The sequence below is a fragment of the Microtus pennsylvanicus genome, chromosome 16 (genome assembly GCF_037038515.1).
Source record: "Microtus pennsylvanicus isolate mMicPen1 chromosome 16, mMicPen1.hap1, whole genome shotgun sequence".
Taxonomy (NCBI): Eukaryota; Metazoa; Chordata; class Mammalia; order Rodentia; family Cricetidae; genus Microtus; species Microtus pennsylvanicus.
Genome location: NC_134594.1, coordinates 15,148,952 through 15,166,906, shown reverse-complemented (window position 1 = coordinate 15,166,906; position 17,955 = coordinate 15,148,952). Strand labels below are relative to the sequence as shown.

At 44.4% G+C, this 17,955-nt stretch overlaps 1 protein-coding gene across 1 annotated transcript in view; it reads right to left on the bottom strand.

The window, feature by feature from the left end:
• Nucleotides 1-17,955, bottom strand: part of Fat4 (FAT atypical cadherin 4) — a 133,302-nt gene that overhangs the window by 29,940 nt on the left and 85,407 nt on the right. Inside the window, exons 7-9 of the mRNA XM_075951076.1 lie at nucleotides 16,001-16,181; nucleotides 7,021-7,271; nucleotides 841-5,190 (exon numbers count right to left, since the gene is read on the bottom strand). Of these exons, the coding sequence (XP_075807191.1) occupies nucleotides 841-5,190; nucleotides 7,021-7,271; nucleotides 16,001-16,181 (4,782 nt within the window). The remainder of the gene's footprint in view (nucleotides 1-840; nucleotides 5,191-7,020; nucleotides 7,272-16,000; nucleotides 16,182-17,955) is intronic.

Here is a 17,955-nt window from a genome sequence, read left to right as displayed (position 1 = left end):
TTACATACATGGGTACATGTAGGTACATGGGGTTTGTTGTGTGGCCCATTAGGTTTGACGTAACCTTATCAAACCAGACACGAAGGCGAGAGAGACAGCTCAGGGCAAAAGAGTAATGGTTGCTTTGGGAGAGAATCCTGATTCTGTTTCCACTACCCACATGGTGGCCCACCACCATCTACAATTCTAGTTCCAGGGGACCTGACACCCTCCTCTGAGTTCAGTGGGCACCAGGTACACCCATGGTACACATGTATACATGCAGGTAAAACATCCACACACAGAAAACAAAATAAATCCAAAAATAAAGAAATAGAAATGATTATTAACCTTTCCATATAAGGCTCAGGGAACATGATGGAAGAGGAGGTGAGAAGACTTAATTTAGAGCCAGAGGACCAGGATGCCTGGCATGAGATACTGTCTTCAAAACACAGCAAGGATGCCATACCTGTGAAATCTCAGCAGCATAGTTGCCTAAATGAGACCTGCCAGCTGCCATGCCCATATGGATGCTGGAAATTCCACAGGGCCCTATCCCTATACATATGAGTAATACTAAGTGGACTTGATGGGCTTTATTTGTGTATATACAGATATGTGACAATAGTAGCTATAGAAGAGATAATGAACTTGAGAGGGAATGGGGGAGCATGGGAAGAGTTGGAGGTGTAAGAAAGAGTGGTGGGCATAGTATAAATATAGTATTCATGTATTAAATTCTCAAAACTTTAAAAATTAAATATATATATATATTAAATGACAACGTTCATACTAAGGCTAAAGTCTTCGGGGGAAAAAAAAACAGTGGCAAGCACAGCAAGCAACACGCCATCGTACCTGTGTATCCAGTTTTGCACACGCAGTTGAATCCCCCAGGGAAATTCTGACAGACAGCCCCATGCTTGCAGGGGCTGGGCAGGCATTCGTTGATGTCTCTCTCACAGGCTCTCCCAGTGAAGCCATCTGGGCAGCTGCACGAAAACCCTCCCACTAAGTTGTGGCAGGTTCCCCCGTTGTGGCACGGGGCCGGCAGGCATTCGTCAATATCCTCTTCACACCAGCTGCCAGCGTAGCCTGGCACACACTTGCACTGGAAAGGCTGCAGAGGCTCATTGGCCACGATGATGACCGGCAGGCTCTCCTGGATCTTCAGTGCGGAGCCCACGGCAAACCTCCGCAGGCAGCTGCCTCCGTTCTGACACGGGCCGTGAACGCAGGGGTCATGATCCACAGACTCCACCCTTACTCCACTCTGGCGGAACAGGATCTCTTTGATGCTTTCGAAGAAGGTGGCTACACCACTGGGGTTCACATACTGGTTATGATTTCGCTTCACAGCTGCTAAAAGGAACGTCCTGTTGTTCTCCTCATAGGCGGCATACAGCTGCACCGCCGTGCCCAAGCCTGTCAGCTGGGAACCAGCGATGCGCTGGAAATGAAGGTAGTGGTTAGTCAGGAAGTCCCTCACTGTGGGAACGCCAACGCGGAGCAAGATGCTGTTATCTATCGTGGCGTTGGAGAACCCTACAAAGAAAACCCGGATGTTGTTGGAGACTGCACTGTGGACTCCATCGCTGCTGAGGACCGTCAGATCGAAGGTGCCATCTGTGGACCTGGGCTGGGAGGTCAGGTCGCAGCTGCCTGCTGGGATACTGAAGAGGCTGGTGACTCCCGAAGTGAGGGAGCAGTGGAAACTGTCTAACACATCCGGATCCTGCGGCTTCACAGAGCCCAGGGTCCCGCCAGGAAATAAGTTACCGTAATAATTAACAAATATCTCCACTGTGCGGGACTGGGAGGGGTTGTCATTTTGATCTAGAACGGTGATGTGTACAGTTCCCGTGGACGACATCTGAGGCGCCCCAGAATCCCTGGTGACCACAGACAGATAAAAGTCCGCGATCTGCTCCCTATCGATCTCCCGGGTTGTGCTCAGAACTCCAGCGGTGTTGAGACTGAAGTAATTAGTGGCCGGGCCTGTGCTCAGCAGGTAATAGTTGAAGGGGCCTTGATTTGGAGGGAGGTCAGGATCTGTGGACTGCAGGGTCATCACTAGAGTTCCTGGGCGCTTGTTTTCCAGAACTTCCCCTTCGCTGACAGACAACACGGGTCCATTATCATTAATGTCTTCCAGGGTAACTAACAAGGATGCGCTTCCTGTGGCAGAGGGGGTCCCTGAGTCCACAGCCAAGACCGTGAGATTGTAAACAGGCAGGGTTTCCCTGTCCAGCCCTGAGGTGACTGTGATCTGCCCTGTCTGGGGGTTAATGGAAAAGGCACCGTTTTCATTTCCTGATCCAATGAAGTACGAGAACCTGCTCCAGCTAGGGATGGAATCTGAGTCAAAGGCACTCACAAAAGTCACGTGGGTCCCAATGGGAACCCCTTCACTGATCTGGACCCTGTATGTGTTTAGACTAAACACTGGCGGGTCGTTTGCATCGAGCACAGTGATGTTCACAATGACCTCATCGATGTCCGCACCCCGAATGCTGCCGAAGTTCTTGGCCAACACCTTCAACGAAACCCTTTCTTCTTTTTCCCTATCAAGAAGCCCAGACACATAGATCTGTCCTGTGGTCTTGTGGATCTGGAAGCCCTTCTTCCGGCTATTTCCAAAGATCAAATAGTGGACTTCTCCATCAGCACCCATGTCCCTGTCACTGGCGAACACTTCCCCAACAGCCGTGCCCCTAGGAGCCGCCTCTGAGACCTCAAAGTAGTAGAGCTTGGAAACAAAGCGAGGCACATACTCGTTGGTCCCCTTCAACTGGATGTCAACCGTGGCAAAGCTGCACTTTTCCTCATCCGGGACATTGAAGGCTTTCACAGTGAGGTGGTAGCTCTGCTTGGTTTCAAAATCCAAGAAGCCTTGGGTGGTGATGACGCCTGTGTTGGGGTCAATGACAAACAAGTCACTGTCCGATGATTGCACCGTGTATGCAATCACAGCATTGACCCCCGAGTCAGCGTCCGTTGCATTTAGGTGGATGACTGTGGTTCCACTCGGGGCGTTTTCCATGACAGTTGGGAAAAACTCATCGGGCACAAACACCGGGGAATTGTCGTTCACATCGGCCACGTTCACAGTCAGGCTGCAGTAGCCAGTTCTCGCTACCCATCCTCCATCTGTGGCGCTAATGGTCATCTCATGCTTTGAGCACAGCTCGTAGTCCAGGGCTTTGGCTAGTGTTAGCACACCCGTGGAAGAATTGATGGCAAAGATGCCCTCTTCGTTCCCAGAAGAAATGTCGTAGCTGATCAAACCGTTCATGGCTGTGTCCCGGTCTCGGGCGGAGACAGTCCTGACCACAGCCCCGACAGTGTGACTCTCGGGGATGGTGGTGCTTACGTGGTTCTGTGAGAATTCGGGCGTGTGGTAGTTCTCTTCAGTGACCGTGATGTGAACAATTGCTTGGGACGAGAGGGGAGGGTTCCCTTTGTCCTTCGCAGTGACTGTGACCAGGAAGTTCTGATTGAGGTCGGAGACCAAGGGAGCGGCTATTGAAACCCATCCAGTATGATTGTCCAATTTAAATTTCCCTAAGTGGTTCCCGTTAGATATGAAATATTCCACCTCGGAGTTTACTCCAAAGTCTTTGTCATCCGTGGCAGTCACCTTGATTAGCTTAGTGCCAACTTTAGCATTTTTTGTAACTGGCGTGAAGTATTTACTTTTGAGAAACTGAGGTGGGTTATCGTTGCTGTCCACTGTGTTGATGGTAACCGTGGTCTCGCTGAGTAAGGAAGGGTTGCCTCTGTCGGAAGCTGTCACAATGAAACTGTGCCTGTTGATGTTCACATTACTGAAGCCGCTGACGTTTTGATATTTTAACACCTGCTTATTGAAAATCTCTCCAGTGGTGGCATTGATTCTGAAATACTCCGACTGAGACTTGATGAAATAAAACACTTGTCCATTTGACCCCTCATCGGGATCTGTGGCTGATACTTGAGTCACTTTGGAGCCCACCTCGGGAAGTTCGGGGCAATCCAAATAATAAGACGGTCTGCTAAACCTGGGCGTGTTGTCGTTGACGTCCGTCACGAATATGGTGACGTCAGTACTTACAGTCCACCCAGAATCGTGCGCAGATACCCGGATCCTGTACCTATCTCTATCTTCTCTGTTTAAAGGTCGGCTAATGACGATGTCACCTGTGTTGGGGTTGATCGTAAATGGAAGACTTGTATCCACTATGGAATATCTACTGATTGCGTTTATGCCCATGTCTTCATCCGAGGTCGTGACCCGGGTAACCGTATAGCCCAAGGGGGAGTTTTCGGAAACATAGGCGCTGAATATCTGAGAAAACCTGGGCGCGTTATCATTTTCATCTAAGATATTGATGATGACCCTGACTGAGGTGCTCTGGGAAGGGGACCCTTTGTCTGACGATTTCACAGTGAGCTCGTAATGAGATGTTTTTTCTCTGTCCAGTGGCCGAATGCTTCTGATTTCACCCGTAGCATGATTAATCGCGAAACTGTTCTCCTTGTTGCCGTCCACAATCTCATAATCCAGCTGTCCATTGGGCCCGCTGTCCTTGTCTGTTGCCGAGACTGTAAGTATTTTGCGAGGAGATAGGTTTTCCAGGATCTCGGACACGAATGGGTCATCTTCAAAAGCTGGAGCGTTGTCGTTGATGTCTAACACCGTGATGTCAAGCTTCTCATAAGAGGAGAAAGGAGGGAAGCCCCCGTCTCTCGCTTCAATCCAAACAACATATTTCTGTATCTGTTCAAAGTCCAAAGGCCGATTGATGGACACCTGTCCCGATAACGGATCGATTTGGAAAGTATTGCCCAGGTTCCCACTTGCAATGTAGTAGGACAAAGTTTCTCCTCTTAAAGAGGACCCCGTGATGGTGGTGACCAGTGTGCCCACTGGCTGGTTTTCCGGGAACATGAATGTTTGTTCTTTGGCTCTGACTTTGGGGAAATCGGCCTTGTTGGCAAACCTGACAGTCACTGTAGTAGAATCAGTCTTTGGAAATGAGCCGCCATCTTTCACGTGGACCGAGAAGGTCACCTCAGAAGCGCCTCCTAGCGGCCCCGTTGCCATGATTGCCCCCCTCAGGGGGTCGATGTGGAATTTTTCAGAGTTTCGCCCTGAGAGTGAATAATGAAGTTCAGAATTGGATCCGATGTCCTCGTCGGTGACCGTCACGGCAAAGACAAAGGAACCTGTAACAGAGGAGGTTCTTGGTTAAAACTGCAGGGGATTCTGTGGGTCCTGTGGGTGGTCGCTTGATAAATGTGAGGCTGTGCTGTAGCTGGGTTCAACCGTTCCACCACTTCTGCAAAGAACAGCATCAACTTTATTGTCTTTCAAGTCTCGAGGTCAAACCTGACTAACGACTTCAGAAATAGACCTTTAATTTTCTCAGTGAGCCCCACACAAGGTGCTAGACTTAGTTATTATTTTCCCATAAGAGAACCATGGCAAGCATTGGCTGACTGTGTAGAATCACAGCCCCCAGGCACAGATCCTCTCTGCACACAGTCCTCCAGCAGACACTGGAGTCTCAACTCTGCCAGGAGCCACCCCCTGCTCAGTGAAAAGTGGCCACCACTCCCAGCATCTGGAAACACTGCTGGGTTGCTCTTCATGAAAGCCTGTCAAAAACATGCTCCACCTCAAACACTGATTTTGGGTCACGACACCCTTTATGTCCTGGCAAAAGTCTTTCATCTCCGAGCTACTACCAAATAGAGATAAAGTATGTGTGTACACACATACGTGCAATGAATTTAAATAAGTGTAAGGTCGTAAAAATAAGAAATGAATTCATGGACCCAATTTGGATTTTAAGAACCAGTCCCTGGCAAGATGCCCTTGAAACAGACTGGAGTGGAAATATGCAGAGAGGCATCCAGAGGAACGGCTTCTGGGGATCAGTATCTCATTCAGAAACCCTTCCCCATATCGCCACAGAAGTATCTGTGACAGGAGTGAGAAGCCGGAATTTCTTCCAGAGGCAATGAGTCTTGCTAAATACATGAATGCAGTGAGAACAAGGCGATCATGGTCAACACCTCATCTTGCCCAGAGGATCCTCCCCTGTACAGCACACACTGCGTGGGCCAGCATCATGCCAACACTGCATGGACCAGAATCATGCAGGCAGCATCATGCCAGCTGGATTTCTCAAAAGCGATTCATGAATTCCTATTTGCATTTCTTTTTGATGGAAATCTGGCATATCCATTTATAGATTTTATTCATTCAACGGGTATCAGACATTCTGGAGTTAGTAGAAGATCAAAGAACATGAAGAGAAATTCTGAATCCACTCATTTATACTTCGAATAAAATATTTTCAAGGAAAGAAGATGGTATTACTTATATTTGTATATTTTACTGCATTTAATCTTATCAAAATTACAAGTGGCAGCATATCTACTTAGTTCCTGAAAGAATGTACCACTACTTACAAACTAAATGATAAACTAATTCTTTTCAACGCAGGAAGATAAGTTCATGTTGCTCCCAAGATGGCAACTCACAATGGGCTCCTAAGATTGACGGCAGAAGCAGGAGAGGAATGGAAAAATGCAATCCTTAGAATTACTGATTCATTCAACTTTTTGAAAATATATCTATGAAGAATTGAAGTTGAATGTTTATTTTCTTCAACAATGGGGGAATTGGTGTGAAGAATAAAGACTATGCCTCCCCTCTTAGGAACTTACACACCAATGAAATGTTAGAGCAGCACCATCACTGATGATGGAGGGCTATCTATTTTGCTCATGTACAGTGTTGAAGAAACATTATAAGAATTAAACCCATGGAGCCATGAGAATTGTGAAGTCCTATACGCAGCTAATCTGGATAAAAGAAAATAATCTACAAGGCAAGAATTAGAATTCTTCAGTTTCATTGGGCCTGAAATTCACACCCTGAATTTCAGATGTTTTTCCAAATTAGACTGTATCATATGTCTCTTAGCGCTGTTCGTGGAATGTGTCTGATAAGCTACACACACCTGGGTGACCTTACTATTGAATTACCTGGGAGAGTAGGAGATGGGATGTGTGTGACATACGGGTGATGTTGGAACCGGGGTGGGTTGTCATTGACGTCAGTCACCGTCACAAGCACACTAGTAGAACTGGAGAGAGACTCTGGAGACCCAGCATCACTGGCAACCACCACCAAAGTGTAATTATCTTTGGTTTCTCTGTCCAGCAGTGCGCTGGTGATGATCTGCCCCGTGGATGGATTGATGGTGAACTGTGAGTTTCCGCCGATGATGCTATAGCTGAGGCAAAGAGCAAGGAGAGGTGGGTCACATTCAGCTATGATGTCATGACACCCTTCTTTCTATGAATAAATAAATAAATAAATAAACAAACAAACAGGCAAGCATGTAGATATTTAACAACAAAAAAAAAGTTTAAAGACACAGCAATGAGAAATTTCGGACAGAAAATAATTACTTGGAATGTTCTGTGGCTGTCACGTAAATAATCATTATTCTAAAATGTTCGATGACCACAAGAGCCCTTCAAGGTCCTTAGGAGTCTCTGAACTCCCAGATCAGATCAACACAAGACCAGAAAATAAGCCTAGAACACAGTTGCCATTCAAACAGATACACTAGGAATTGCAACCTCTGCCTTGTTCTAATAGTGGGGTTGGTGGCCAGAATCACTAGCGGATATTTTTTAAACACCTTTAAAAGCATTTCTATTCACTATCTATAATACTTGGGGAGAGTATCGTGTTGGCTATACACAGCACAGCAGAGGGCTGTTTTTCACGTAGAGGCATTGATGCTCCCATGTGGCCTCATTCCTCAGATGACCTCGCTGTGTTCCTGTCAGGGAAGGATGATATTTTCCTGGACAGTTTGCTGCTCATTCTGGACAGATCAGCTACTTCCCTGGAGTTTTTACTAAGCTCAGCTGCTCCATTTTCTCTGAAGAGGAGGCTGGCTCTCTGTGTCTGTTCCTGATTTTGTGTCTGACGTGGAGTCCAGAATGACATTCCTAGAAGCAGTCTGACTTGAAGGTCCCCAGCACAATGTGAACAGATAGGCTGTAGATCAGAAGTAGACGTCTTCAAAAAGCTTTCTTCTTTATACAAGATGCCCATCTTGGAGTCAGATGTGTGCCTTGGTTGGACCATGTGAGCAAAGCGAGAGATGATGCCTTACTAGAAAATGCAGAGCAAGAAACGCATGCCTCACACCACAACAGCAAGGTGCACAGTCTATAACATGTCCACAGCTGAACGCAAAGGGCAGCGTTTCTATACTATTTTATGGATATGATGTATTTCAGGGTTCATATTTACAAATATAGAGAGGTACTATATAAAAATATAGAGGTGCTATAAAGCTGAATGGGAAATATAATAGAGAGGTGTTTGGTTGAGAAATAAGGATGAAAAAAGTAATTGATATTATTGAAGGCTTTCAACATTTTTTTGGCATACATATATGCCTGGATTAAGCCTAAATCAGAATAAAAATAAATTCTAGTGTGAGTTCGAGACCAGCCTGGTCTACAGAGCTAGTTCCAGGACAGGCTCCAAAACCACAGAGAAACCCTGTCTCGAAAAACCAAAAAAAAAAAAAAAAGGTAAAAATAAATTCTATTTCTTGGGGTTGAAGAACCTTGTAGTAAAGTATAGTGATACCACCCCCTTTATAGTTAAAATCTTTTTCTTTAAGTAAAAATGAAGTTTTATAGACAAAATTCTAAATTATCAAGCCAAAGTTGTGAAATACTCAAATGAACTTGCCTTTCTGAGATTTTCTGGCGAACTGGATCACAGAAGCAAGTGATGCCTACTCTGAAAACTATCAGTGCTTATAGACATTTCCCAGTAATTAATAGGAAAAGAAGTGATTTGTTCTGCTGTGAACATTCTTCAACAGTTTGACAGAAATAAGGATTAAGGTTCAATCAACTATTTCCTCCCATAAAATCCTTAAAAATATGGATTTTAAAAAGGAAAGAAACGGAATTTTGATGTATTCTACACGGTGGAGAATAAGAAGCCAAGGTTGAAAGGCAGACAATGCCCCAGCTGCTGCGAGTGTAAAGGATAAAGGAAGCATCTATTGTAAGATATAGGTTATCTATTCCATGTCATCAAACATAGTATCGCCTGTAGGACTGTTTAAAATAGTTAATATACTCTTAGCTGGGGTCATCCTTGGGGATTCCTGGGAATTTTCCTAGTGCCATGTTTCTCTCTAGTTCCTTAATCGCTCCTTCAATCAAGACATCTTTTGACTTTCTCTCCCTTGCTGCTGTCCTTCCTGCTTCTAGAGCATCCTGTTCCCTCATGTTCTCCTCCTCCCTCCCCCCTCCTTCTCTCTCCCACCCTTTCCACCCTCCGTCCCCCCCCCCCACGCACACACTCCCAGTTTTCTCAGGGGGTCTTGTCTGTTTCCCTTTCCCATTGGAAATTCATTCATGTCTCTCTTAGGGTTCTCCTTGCTACCCAGCTTCTCAGGGATCCTGGACTATAAGCTGGGTGTCCTTTGTTTTGTGTCTAATATCCACTTAGGAGTGAGTACATATCATGTTTGTCTATCTGGGTCTGAGTTACCTCACTCAGGATTGTTTTTTTCTAGTTCCATCCATTTCCTGAATGTAGGGGACACCTGTGAGACTTGGGCAGTCTGCGGGGTCACTGGCAGTGGGATCAAGATTTATCCCTGGTGTTTGAACTGGCAACTTGATGCCCATTCTCTTTGGAGGGACAGCTTGCCCAGCCTAGATATAGGGGGAGGGCCTTGGTCTTGCCTAGAACTGAAGTGTCAGAATGTATTGATTCCCCATGGGAAATCTTACCCTTTCTGAGGAGGGAATGGGGTGAGTGGGGTGGAAGGAAACGTGGAGTGGGAGGAGGGGAGGGAGTGGGAACAGGATAGCAATGTAAAATGAAAAAAAAAAGATTGTATGAAAAAATCCTTAATTTAAAAATTAAGTAAATAAATAAAAAGTCTCTTCTGTGCTCAGTGAGATGACCATGTGATCCATCTTCTTTGAGTCTATTTGTGTAATTTATAACACTTGATGATTTATGCATGTTGAACTTCCAGTGAATTTGTAAGATAAAACCAACTTGATCATTGTTAAAAAAAAATAGGCAATATGTTTAAATTTTTAATAAAAATTTACGATATTAATATGATTCCTGTTGAGAGCTTTATTAAATTCTGAATTGCATGAAAAGTTTATTTTAAACATGAATTATGGCGTAGCACCCATTACTTGCTAATTTATGCTTCCAAGCTGAGAAGAGGGAGAAGCAGCACCAGCCTGTCTATAAATAGACTGCCGCGGAAAGCCTGGGCCAGAATTTTCACGCCTCTCTTCTTCGAGGCTCAGTTGGGTTCTCAACACTACAGATACTCTTGGGCTTCTGGGCCCCTCAGAGACAGTTACACATTCATGATGTCACTGAACCATTTCGTGGTGTTCTTTTAATAGCTGAATGTCTGTGCTGTTCCTTAAACATTTCCAACATGTTATCAACATCTTACTGTGTTATATGCTCAAAGAAATTTCTATATTTTTCCTTAAATGTGAAATAATTCTAACCATTTAGTTTTAGTCTTAGCCTTTATGTAGATGAAGCATCTAAAACTATGGGGAAATCTATGTACAAAGAAGTTCATGAGCTACAAATAGATGATCTAGGTGAGAGCTATGACCTTGGTAGTTTTAACATGCTTTATGCCCATCATACCATGATATTAAGATGGAAAAACTCAAGTGAGGTTATAGAGTGAAATTTAAGAAATGCCATACCTGGGACTAGGCATGGTGGTGCATGCCTTAGATCCCAGTTCTTCGAGGTAGAGGCAGGTAGATACATCTGTGAGCTTGGGGAAAGCCTGAAGTACATAGCGAGTTCCAGTCTTGCAAGAATTGCCCACTGAGACCATATTAGAAAGAAAGAAAAAAAGAAGTCTAAAAGGAAGAAAGGAAGGGAGGGAGGGAGACAGGCAGTGGGGAGGAAGGAAGGGAGGGAGGAAGAAGGAAGGAAGGAAGGAAGGAAGGAAGGAAGGAAGGAAGGAAGAAAGAAAGGAAGGAAGGGAAGAAGGAAGACAAAAAGGAATGAAGGGAGGAAGGGAGGGTGGGAGGAAGGGAGAGGGAGCAAGAAAGAAAGGAAAGGAGGGAGAGAGGAAGGGAGGGAGGGAAGAAGGAAGGAAGGAAGGAATGAAGGAAGGAAAAAAGGAAGGAAAAAAAGGAAGGAAAGAAGGAAGGAAGAAAACCATATCTGGTTCCTAAAGCCAAAACAAATTATTGGCCAGGGTTTACCACTGTTGTATTTCGCTCATCATGGATCGAGTTTAATACAAGAAATCTGGATATCTGTTTTCTGATTTGTAAATAAGAAATCATGATTTGTATTCATCCACACAACCTGAAATCATTCTCATTTAAAATCTGACCCCAATGGATTCTTCTGGCAGTCCTTGCCTCTCCCTGGGATATACTGGGGTCATAAGACCCTAAGCTGAGTCTATGTGAACACAATTATTGTTAGAATCTAAAACACAGTTCACTTGGGCAAATTTTAATACTAATATCATTTAAATACAAAAGCTTTTTGGCCTTCTCAAGTTTTCTCTTCCTCTGTAAGACAGGGAGCAGATACTCCTCTTTATTTTGGTCATTATGATTAATTACTTGGAATTTTTTGATTAAACACCTGAAAAATCTAGATTTGAAACTGAAATAGATCTTAAGAAACTGTAACTATAAAATAACAGTCTGTTACCTATAACCTGTCATATTTCATTCATACATTTAATATAGAATAACAGACAAGCATAGATAAGTAAACTAATCATCTCAGTTTCGAGTTTACACTCTCAATGGGAGAAAGACACACAGATACATTTAATACAAAACAAAGCAGGAGATTAAAGTGTTAGGAAAACGCCAGTGAGTGCCAGACTAGGTGTGTGGAAGACACGGAACACTGCTGACAGCAGCGAGGAAGAACAAGCCTCCTCAGAAAGTTCTATATGGACTGATAACGGAATATTGCTGTCAAAAGGAGGAAGAAAGATAGAGTGCCAGGCAACCCTTTCCATGAAGATTCTGACTGTGTTTTCAATATCGTTGACTACATGAATTCTGTTGGGACTTGTATAAGACACAACAGAGAGGGTGTTTCCCAATGAGTGTGGTTGGGTTCAGAGATCAGGCTACAAAAGCAATCGTGAGCCAGATTTGGTCTTCGGGCAACAGTGTGCTCAGCTTTAGTCTTTGGGTTACAGTGTGCTCAGCTTTGGTCTTGGGTGACAGTGTGCTCAGCTTTGGTGTGAGCCACAGTGGGATGTGAGCGTGGCTCTATGGCTTGGGAAAGTCCTCATCCTCTCCCTTGGGGCAGAAAATGATGTGATCTTTGAAGATTAGCACAATAAGCCTGGGAGATGCTGAGGCCATTTACTGAGTGCTTGGAATCTCGAGACTGAGCAATAGCAATAGCAAACAGCAAGCTGAGAGATGGTGAGAAAGGAATGTCTTTGATGCAGCTGAGCCAACAGATGCCCAAACTTCATTTCTGGCAACAGCCCATTTCCTCTCTGACTGAGCTTCTTTCCCCTTGGCATTGCTTCCTACAGTAGAGAAGAATTGTCCAAAATGTCAGTGAGGCATGCTGTGGCCCTAAAACGTCTCTTATTTTGTTTTGTTTTAATTGGTTATGATTTGCTTTTGTTCTTGTTTGCTTGATCATTTAGAAGCAGAAAGTTTTAATTTCTTCTAGATTTTTCCAAGGCCCATTCACATACCCCCTAATCTTTTTTCCCCAGATGCCCAACTTTCATCTTGCATGGGTTTGGTACTAATCCCTGTCTTTGCTTGCAATGTCTTCCTTCATTTGTGCAGACTAGACTAGTGCATCTATGTGGAGATGATGAGTGATTTGATGTTTTGGTTGACTTCTGGGCTGTATATCTAGACTGCCTGCCACATCCTACACTGAGCAAGAAGAAGCATAGCTAGACTGCCTGCATGCCTTACTGTCGAACTCACACACAGGCATAGTTCTCAATGCATCATGTACATTATAGTATAGTATGTATAACAGATCAGAACCAGCAATCAGGGAAGATGGTGTTTGTTGCAGTAGCTTCAGGCATGATGTAACTGTAGTCTGAACTGGAGCTGTAAAGCAGAGACACAGGAAGCAGCAACATGAGAATGTACCCACAGATTGGGTAAGGATGAGCAGCGGCCTTAGACACAGGGTGTGGATGAGGAGAGCAGAGAAACATCACGTTTTTTAAATCACAAAGCCAAGAAGCAACACAAGAAAGGTGAGGAACACCTAGCACACTGAGGCCTGAATGGGAACAGAAACACAAGGTGGAGCATGCTCACCAAAGAGTCATGGACACAGAAGGAGCTGGAGTCACAGAGTCACACGGACAGTTCAGACATAGTGCAGCGTAATAGGCACAAACGTGTTACCACCAAAGAAATGGGTACTGCATCTCTCTCTCTCTAAATATAGATAGATAGATAGATAGATAGATAGATAGATAGATAGATAGATAGATAGATAGATGGAGGATAGATAGAGATTAGATATATAGGTAGATAGATAGAGATTAGCTAGATGATAGATAGATAGATAGATAGATAGATAGATAGATAGATAGATGGATGGAGAATAGATAGAGATTAGATATATAGGTAGATATAGATTAGATAGATAGATAAATAGATATAGATATATAAGTGGATAGATAGATAGAGATTAGATAGATGATAGATAGATGATAGATAGATAGATGATAGATAGATAGATAGATAGATAGATAGATAGATAGATAGATAGACAGACTCTTAGATTGCCTTAAATGTTTTACCCCTCCCTCTCCAGCCTCTTTACTCTGGCCCTGGCATGGCATCCTTCTTAGATGTATCAAGTTCATATCCCTCTGCCTGATCCTTCTAACATACAGACACCACCTGACAGAGGCCAGCTGCTAAGTTTCTGGTGAGGCCTCTGAGGTCCACAAGGACTTGGGGACATGTTCATTTCTGTCTGCTCTCCCCTTCCACGGTGATGCAGCATCATCCCCTCCAGTGGGTGCAGTAGCAGGGGTCATCACAACCACCTTCCCCTCCTGACTGCGGCCTGGCTATCATCTTGATCCTGTCCTTCCCAGCATCGACTATTGCATGCTCTATACCAAAGCAAGAAATATTTCCTTATACCTTTAACCCTGTAGTGGTTAATGGTGTGACTTGATTGGACATGGAGGCTGGTGGTTGGGAAAGGATACCTCTGGAGGAGTCTGCAAGGGTGTCTTCAGAGATGAAGAAGGCTCTGACCCAAACATAAGGTGTGAACAGAAAGCTGGGGGTTGGAGCTCTAGGCCAGGGGCCTGCTGGGAAGAAGGGAGTCACTAGGGTGTGCACTGGAAGGGTGTCTCTTGGCCCTGGTCCTTTCTATGACTCCCACCCCTTTCCTGGCTACCATGAAGTGAGCAGCTCTCTTTATCCCACGTTCTCACTCTCTTTATCCCACGTTCTCACAGCTGTGTGATCTCCTTCATCCCAGGCCCAGAGCCGGGGATCCCAGGCCAAAGTCTCTGCCTCTGTGGCCAGAATCAACCCTTCCTTCTTGTAAAGACCATCAAGTAGGTATCTGTCACAGTAAAAAACAGGGATGAAGATGGCCACCATTACAGGGTCCAACTTTTAGCTTTTAAAGTATACCCTTCATATGCCCTAATGGGGTCATTCTCTTTTGAATTCAGGTGACTTCGTATATGAGACAATCTTATTTTGTTGCACTTTACCGACTACCTGGAAAAAGGTAAAAGTTTAATGAAAGCAGAGGTCTTGCCTTAGCTGACACATGCTCAGACCAGCAACTCAATGTTTATGAAGTGGGACTGAATCCCGAGTTTCTCACACCTTTATCCCTGCCAGCAGGAAGAGAACGGTTTCCCAAGAGGCCCTTGTTCATGAGAAATTAATAGCAGGTGATGAAAGTAAATCATTAATGAAGCTATAGCCATATTAATACGTATGTGATCCTTTCATAACAACTGATCCCCGGATTCTGTCTTCTGACCCACTGTGTATTTATCCACCTAACCACAGAGAATTACAAAAATTTGTCTTCAAGGGTTAGCTCTGGAAATAGGGAAATTGTGTCTTTATCCATTTAGAGCAGGCTGGGAGAAAGAGAAGAGGGCTATGCTAGCCAAAGGCTACACATCACCACCGCTTTATCTCCTTGAACAAGAGTCCTTGCTGCTGGCCTGGCTGTTGCCAGGATTTACATAAAGAAACTTTTAAATGAAGAAAATATGAATATTAATGCAGGGGATACTGCTTGATTACCAATGGCCCAAGGCTTCAAAGTTCATCCCTTCAGGCCTGGGGTATATTCATCCTACTAGTGAAGCTGCTTTGATTATAGAACATTCTGGAAGTGATATGTGACACTTCTAGGCCTGATCTTAACTACAGTCAGTACATCTCATCTGAAGGTCTTGAAACTCAGAGTCGCCATATCAAAAGTCAGCTATTCTGTTAAGGAGCACGGTGACTAGCCATGGGTCTGTGGGAGGAGAAAGGGAAGAACTGAGCCTAACTGGTTCCATTGTCATCAAGTCCCTGCATGTGATGCCACATTCATGCCAGCTTAACATCACTGGGTATCCCCAGGCAGCTGCATGCTGCAGAACCTCCCACCACCCTGCTGAACGCAGAACATAAGACAGGGAGTCAGCAACAAACAGCAGAAGGAACCACAGCTGTATCATCGCTGGGCATGGCAAATGATAAAATAGAAAGTAATACGCACAGCTTTAGAGGAAGCAATCACGTTACTGCTTAATTCTCAGTTTCAGGATAGTGGCTTGGCAATGGGCCACAGAAAGAGTATTGGGTATTAATATGGAATTCCTTATGAAATTAGATATCATTTTGTGTTAGTTTGAAGACCAGATCTGGTGAAAAACTAGTTGACACAGTTCCAAGCACATACCTGATGACGGCGTTGGCCGCAGCATCTGCATCCGAGGCGTTCACCAGCAGGACATCTGTCCCTGTCGGGGCATCCTCAGGAATCGCAGTGAAGTGCATGTTACTGGCAAAGGTGGGGACATTGTCATTGATATCATCTACGAGAACATTGATTGTCCCTGTTCCCGTCAAGGCTGGGGATCCTGGGAAGAAGCAAAAACAAAGTCTTAGTGTTTGCCCCATCCATACATTTAACCATTCCTAGCTGTAGACAGACTTGTGGGAGATAAATTATAAAACATGGAAGCAAAATTTGTAAACATGAAAGACGTGTGATTTGACCTAAGGTCTGAACTGTCTCCTCCTGACTCCACAAGAACACACTGGCATGCTCCTGTTCCATTTCAGAAGTACAAACAAATCAATGCAGGGAACACCCTAGAAGAGACATTGCCCATAAGGCATCTGAGATTACATTAAAATAGTGCAAACCAGACTTGGAACAGCCTGCAGTAACGGAAGAGTTGGCAGCTGACTGCGTAGGTCCACAAACTACATGATGACTCTGACCATCACTACTATTACCAGAACACCTAACAGGACTCTTCATGTATTTAGTACCTTCTCTGTATAATCAATACTTGTTTAAAAGAGGAGAAAAACTTCAGATTATATTCCAGCATAATCTTCATAATTCATTCTACATATCCTTTCTGTTTAATATAAGCTTGAGATAAGTCCTTCTAATTTTGTTTCAGCTGTTGTCATCATTGAACCCTAATCAAAGCTCCGAGTGCTGAGTCTGTGTTGCTCAAATTCGGCAGACTCATCTTACAGTGAATGTTAGGATGCTGTGGGTTTGCCCTCATCACTGAAGAGAAAGCCATCTCCTTTTGTTGTGCTTTCAAAACCAAATAAAACCAAAGGAGATGCCATTCACAGCCAAGGCCAGACTCTCTCCTTTTCTCTTGGTGAGGTTACTTGTCACTTCTAAAGTGTCCTTCTCTGTAGGACGCTCACATGGTCTTCATCTTTACCCCACCATGTTCCGAGACGAAAGCCACACTTCCGGTTGCTGGTCTAAGCTTCATGGGGTAACTTTATTGCCACAGAGTAATGCTGAGGTTTGCTGCCTTCCTGCGTTATTTTCCTCCAGTCGTCTTGTGATTTGCTGATACTTATTTTTATTTTGACACAATTTAAATGTCTTTCAGATGGAAGTTTGTGGCTGCACGAGACTCAGGACCAAACAGTTGATGGTCAGGCGTATAGGAACCACATTAAGCAGACGACAGAATCACATGACGATTCCGGTGAGCTGATATACGTGTCCTATACAGGAAGCTAAACTACATGTCACAGGCAGACAGGGTGGACAGTGGAGGGAAGCAAGGCTCCGCCCACACACTCATCCCACTGAGTTTGGGCTGCATGCGGAGAGCTGACGTGATAAACTGAACACATGTGCTTATGTCCTTCTAGATAAAATATTTTATATTACACTGGGCACTTCATTTATATTAACGTGTGTTAAAATTCATGATTACAGAAATACTACCTGTCAGAGACCAGAGCAGAAAATGAGCCCCCATTATATTCTACCTATGATCCGGTGCCATCTCTAAAACTAGGCCCTGTATTATGAAGAGTTGCTCAGTGTAAATGGGAGAAGAAAGGTTGTGTTATGCAAGTCCCCCACACAAAAGTAGTTGTGGCCAAGTGGTGGTGCACACCTTTAATCCCAGCACTCAGGAGGCAGAGACTGGAGGATCTCTGTGAGTTCAAGGCCAGCCTGGTCTACAAGAGCTAGTTCCAGGACAGGCTCCAAAGCTACAGAGAAACCCTGTTTCAAAAAAAAAAAAAAGAATAAAAGAATCCAAGTAGTTGTGAAGGCACCTGAGGAAGCATCTCTAAGCATGGCATTAAACTCTCATGAACACAATCACAACGATATCTGATATAGAACGCTTCTATTGG